Raw genomic sequence first — 6,056 nt, 5'->3', positions numbered from 1 at the left:
AACAGAGGACTGGGGGATTTGGGGAGAGGGGGAGGTGGTTAGAAACTGTATGAAGGTTGCATAAAAAAAGTATATATATAAAGATATATTTCCATAATCATATTTTAGCTTTCCGGTTATCGTTATGTGTGAAAGCACTGAACTGAGAAAGCCTTATATTCATCCCAAAACAAGCATTGTTCAGACAGACAATGGCAGAAAACAATCACATTGTTCTGATTTCTTCCCTGAGTGACAGATGTTGTTTTGATGAGATTGTATAAATATGCCTGATTTTCCCTTCCCGCTCATCTCTCTGGCGCCTGTCTTCTGACTCTGCTCTGGAAATCGGTGAGAAATACATCTGCTTGTGAACTTGGATCTTTTCCTCTTTTTGACATGGTCCTCTTTAGTTCTCTGATGTTGTAATGTTTGTCATCTTCTTCTTCACCACCATCACAGCTATCATCATGACCATCTCCTCTCCCTCCTCCTTCTTCTTCTTCATTCCGTAGTTCTTTCATTCACCAGGAATCTTCCACATATATCAATTCAGTTCAAAAGTATGGTTTTTGGTTTTATTATAAAACTTTTCTTCAGATGTTACGGTGTTTACGTATTTATGATTATAGTAGTTATATAACAAGAACTTCCCGAATAAATCATATTAGTTCAGTTCAAAATGATCATTTTACTATCAAACGTTTCGTAAGCTGTTGCAGTGTTCAAGAAAACATAATTGTAATAGTGAAAATAAAGAACGACCCATATGCACCACTGCAGTAAACATGATTATTTTACGAAAAAAACCCACTGTTGATTAGCTGTTGCGCCGTTCAAGTAGAGGTGACATCGCCATTGTCCAAAGAAATTTTGGAGCCTTTCCTTTCCTTCTTCCACAACCACGCCATTCCACGATTCTTTTGAAATGCTTGAAGTAACTCTCAATGTTCCCGGTCACTCAAACACCTTCTGTTGTCTCTATCGTCCTCCTCCTTGTCGTAAGAACAACCAAACGTTTTCTCTCTTTCTCGAAGAGTTCGAAACACTACATGACTGCAACAACCCTCGTTCTGGCGAACTTATTATCCTCGGAGATTTCAACTTCAAGTTCGATAACCAAACTTCCACTGATGTTAAACGCCTGTCTCTCTGTGTCCAGTTATGCTCTCTCTCAGCTCGTTACAGATTCAACACATAGATCTGGCCATACCTTGGACTGGCTCACCCCACGTGACTCTGATGCCATAATTTCATCAGTGACTGTAACTGACGAACTTTCTTCTGACCATTCTTCTGTCATCTTCTCGCTTAACTCACTCAGTACGGCTAGTCCTCTCTTCTCCTCTACACAGACCCCTCGGATGTCCAGTGGGTGTCTGAATGACCCAACCTTTAGCTTCCGTCGTAAGAATTGTGGTATTCTTTGTCAACATTCACCTCTTTAGTATAAGAGCCTTCCTCTTGCAATATTTTGATGATGGTAACTGGGGTGAAACGCTTTTAACGTCGTCTCTTTCGCCGTTTGTATGGAGAGAGTTAATGCTTCAAAACCTACCACAACCAAAAAATTCATCCCTCGTCGCAACCTGAAATAAATCAATATTGATTTTTTTTTCTCTTCAAGCTGCTGAACGTCTTTCCAAATTTCCTCCCGTACGGACGTCTCTGCACATTACAACACTGTCCTCTCTCAACTGCTGGATGAACATGCACCCCCCACTACCCGCATGCTGCCTAATAGGCCTTCCGCACCATGGTACACACAAGACATTCGCATTGCAAAACGCAAGGGTCGCCTATTGGAACGGCGATGGCGATCAAGAAAACTGAAAGTCCATAATCAAATCTTCCGAAACCAAAGTCAAACATATGATCTCACCAGCAAAGACAAACTTCTTTTCTTCTCATGTTCTCGATGCTGCATCCACCAAATCTCATTCCATCATGTCAAATCTTGGTACTGCTAAAAGGACTCCTCTTCCTTCTGTCTACACCATATCTGAAGTCCCCAGTGTCTTCTTGTCTTCCTTTTTCGACAAAGGCCAAAATATTCGTACCACCTCAAACAAAACGCCTTTCCAACCTGCTCATCCTTATCCTCTGTTCAACGGCACTCCTCTCCATTCCTTCAGTCCCCTGACTGCAACATAAGTCCATGAAATCCTGAAAGAAATGACAAAATCCTGCGAGATCGATCCTATACCAGTCTCTATCTTTTCCCAGTGTGTCTCACAGCTTCTCCCCACAATCACCAATATTGCAAACTCACCCCTTCTCTCTGGAATTTTCAAAACTGCAATTGTCCGGCCTCTTCCGAAGAAATCCAAACATTTTGAGAAACTATCGACGTTTCTAACCTTCCTTTCCTATCCAAACGTCTTGAAAAAGCTGTCCTGAAGCAGCTCAACAACTACCTTTGTTTCAATAATATCCTCCACCCTTTTCAGTCTGCCTACCCTGCTTACCACAGCACCGGAACCACTCTCCTCCACATCCCGAATAATCTGCTGCAAACGTCCGACTCAGGAAAAAATTTCCTTCTCGACTTGTCAGCCGCCTTTGATACGACAGACCATTCAATCCTTCTTTCCCGTCTTCGCTTTACATCTGGTATCAACGGTACTGCCCCCAGCTGGTTCAAATCATATCTCACCGACCGATTCCAGTCTGTTATAGTTGGTAATTGTCAGTCTGAACCCGTTAAAGTCGAACACGGAGTCATACAGAGATTTTTTAGGCTATGTGCTCTTCACACTGTACACTGCTCCTCTGGCTGAAATTATCAATCGATACAATGTCATTTACCACGTAGATGTTAAAGTCATGATAATTTGCACACTTACCTTGGTAGCTGTGATACATACGATACATACATTGATGAATAGACCCCTGACCTTGCCAGCTATTCTTCAGACAGAAAACCACAGCTGTCAAGATGCTGAAGCTTTTGCTGGCCTCCGTCCTGTTCGCTCTGACCTATGGAGGTAAGGGACAGAAGAGATTTTTGTTTCACGTCATGTGGTATACATTTCACCTTCATTTCCCTTCATGCTACACACACACACACACACACACACACACACACACACACACACACACACACACACACACACACACACACACACACACACACACAAGTCTAATGTATAGACTTCGTTTAAATGCCTTTCGTACAAAATTTTCTAAAAATATAAAATGTATATGCGCTAAGCAAATAACTGTAAGCCATCTACTCATTCATTGTCCGAGCATAAGACAGTTACTTCCAAAAGATGTAGTTGATGACTTTTCTTCCAATATTTCATTAGCCACTGAAAAGATTTTGAACGATTATTCATTGCTTAGAATGTTTTCAGAAATTTTAAACTCCAGTCCAGTTGGTATCCTCCTTTGATGTATTACATTTAATACTGTTATTTATATTTACATTGTTGTAGGTTAATACTTGTTGATATGCATATACATATTCTCCTTCCCATGACAACTCATTCAATACACACCACAACCTCTTTAGACTTTTTCTTATAATATACTTTTCCTCTGATACATAACATGAACTATTTTTTCTTCTTTTTTTACACTAATATTCACATGCATTCCCTTTCCTTTACACAATACTTTACTCCTTTCCGTCTAAAAACACTTATTGTGAATAGACGTTAAACTGAAGAAGAAAACACACACACACACACACACACACACACACACACACACTTGCACATGCACACACGCGCGCACTCACGCACGCACACACACGTATGTGCTAAACAGTATATTATGCGCTGTATGAATGAACAGAAAACGTTGCAAGATGATCGTATGGAATGGTTTGTAAACCACAACAACACCATGCATGTTTTTACTACAGACGTGATAAAAAAAGTATTCCTACATGAACTTTAAATTAATGCTCTTCCTGACACACATATAGTTGAACAAAAAAAATGTCGTTGCAACAGTCGCAAGTATCCTATCGAATAAGATCGCCCTTGCTTGGGATTGTCGGGAAAAGAAATTATCTTCGGAAGCCTTATTTTATCGAAAAAAAAAACTAACCAGTTACCCTAATGCCAGTTCCACAGTTTATAATTCTGAATGACTTTGTAGAAAGTTAGATGGTCGAGCTTTTTTTTTATTTTCCTATTAAATCTTAGCAATATGTTGTATTTTATGATTTTGCTGTTGTCTGTCGTTGATTTTCTTTTTACTCTTAGCAATGTGCAATTTTTTTCTGTAAACCCCCGTTATTGTTTTGTTCATACATTGTTCCACTTGCCAAAGGATAGTATTGTCAATGGCAACAAAACGATGTCCGTGTCCGTGTCCGTGTCCCACCTGATGATTGTCGTGGAGTAGCGCTCACCATTGTTTTAAGTAAAATTTCCTTGAATCGCAATGCTATGTAGCATGTTTTACAAATGGAATTTTATGTAAAGATAACTGGGCTTATTATGTTAAAAAGATTCTGTCTGAATATGGTTTTGGAATTCTGTAGATGTCTCAGGGAGTGGGAAATGAGCAGCAGTTTATTTCGGAATGTTAAGATAGACTTATTTGTTCTTTTAAACAGAATTGGCAATGTAATATGGAAACTAAAGAAAAATACAGATGGCCTTTTCATTCAAATGTGTATTTTAAACGGAAAAATTCCTGACAGTCTTCACAGATAAGTGGCAAAGAATAAATTTTGAAAGATTTCGGCTAAGGACGCTTGGACTAAATACAAATAAAAGATGGTTTCAGCCTGGGATATCCACAGAATCACCATGCCTTCTGTGTGCTTCTAGTGTAGATGATGAAAAACATTTCTTGTTTCAATGTAAATCATTCAATAAGGTAAGAGATATGTGTGTTGTTGTTTTTTTCAATCTGATGAAGCTAAAAGGCACGACATTGTTTCTGCTTTGTCGTCTGATGAAGATCTAACAATACTGTCAATAGCTAAATTTGAATCACAGAGGATAAGATGTAGTCTTACTATTCAGAACAACACCAGAGTAAATGAGGAGGATAACGATGTATAAGGTCTCTTATTCTGTGTTCAGACTGCAATCCAGATAGCAAGGTAGACATTGAACAATATCACCAATAGAATTTATGGTATTTAGATGAAAGCTGTTTTATTTTTCTTTGCGTGTTTGTTTTGTTTTGTTTTGATGGATTAAACAGAATGTTTTGTACTGTACACGTGGTGACATTAGAGATAACCATTATCACGCCCTGTCAATAGACATATGCAGGTAATGACAATAAAATATCAAAGCGTCTCTCTCTCTCTCTCCCTGTGTGTGTGTGTGTGTGTGTGTGTGTGTGTGTGTGTGTGTCAAAGATTGACTGGAAGAATAGGCCATGTCTAAAATCTTTGTCCTTGAATAAAAAAAAAAACGTACTGAGTTCTGAGTTCTCTCTCTCTCTCTCTCTCTCTCTCTCTCTCTCTCTCTCTCTCTCTCTCTCTCTCTCTCTCTCTCTCTCTTCACCCGAAAACCCCAGACGATAAAGTGTGCAAACTGGAGGGCAACATACTCACCACGTTCTCCGGTACGCCGGAGAACGTTGGGTTCGGCTGCAAGTTCCACGCCGTGCGAGACACTGTGTGCGGAAATTACACTGTCACGATGACTCTCGAACTCAAGCTGATGTCCATAGAAGGGCAGGACAATAAAGTCTACGCCGTGGAGAAGATGTACCTGGGGGTCAAGAAGGAAAACGGCGATAAACTGAGGTGCCGCACGGACCGGAAGAAAGTCAGCAAGGTGAGTTTTGGAAGGGGGCTAGCTGGAGGGAGAGCGTGTATCGATTATGAAATGACCTTCAGTCATGTCGAGCATCCATAGACTCAGCCACCACCACCCCCCCTCCTCCACCCTGCCAAACCCCCTCCCACCACCACAGACTGTGCTCAATTGGCAGAACCTTCCTTCTCCATCTGCTGCCACTCCTCCATCATGAACCGCTCTACTGCTCTTCTGGTTCGGCGTGTTTCAGTCTCAGGTTCAGCTCCTCAAGGAGGTGTCACTACGTTTGGACTATTCCATGTACACCACATCTGCAAAGGCAGATGTCCAACAGCAGCA

At 40.7% G+C, this 6,056-nt stretch overlaps 1 protein-coding gene across 1 annotated transcript in view; it reads left to right on the top strand.

Moving 5' to 3' along the window:
- Positions 1–295: 295 nt before the first annotated feature.
- The window catches only part of LOC143283338 (uncharacterized), a 12,643-nt gene continuing 6,882 nt past the window's right edge, over positions 296–6,056 (top strand). Inside the window, exons 1-3 of the mRNA XM_076589543.1 lie at positions 296–330; positions 2,900–2,966; positions 5,473–5,735. Of these exons, the coding sequence (XP_076445658.1) occupies positions 2,918–2,966; positions 5,473–5,735 (312 nt within the window). The 5' untranslated portion in view covers positions 296–330; positions 2,900–2,917. The remainder of the gene's footprint in view (positions 331–2,899; positions 2,967–5,472; positions 5,736–6,056) is intronic.

The sequence above is a fragment of the Babylonia areolata genome, chromosome 6 (genome assembly GCF_041734735.1).
Source record: "Babylonia areolata isolate BAREFJ2019XMU chromosome 6, ASM4173473v1, whole genome shotgun sequence".
NCBI classification, from domain to species: domain Eukaryota; kingdom Metazoa; phylum Mollusca; class Gastropoda; order Neogastropoda; family Buccinidae; genus Babylonia; species Babylonia areolata.
The sequence above is the reverse complement of the archived record's forward strand: the minus strand, read 5'-3'. Positions and strand labels throughout refer to the sequence as shown.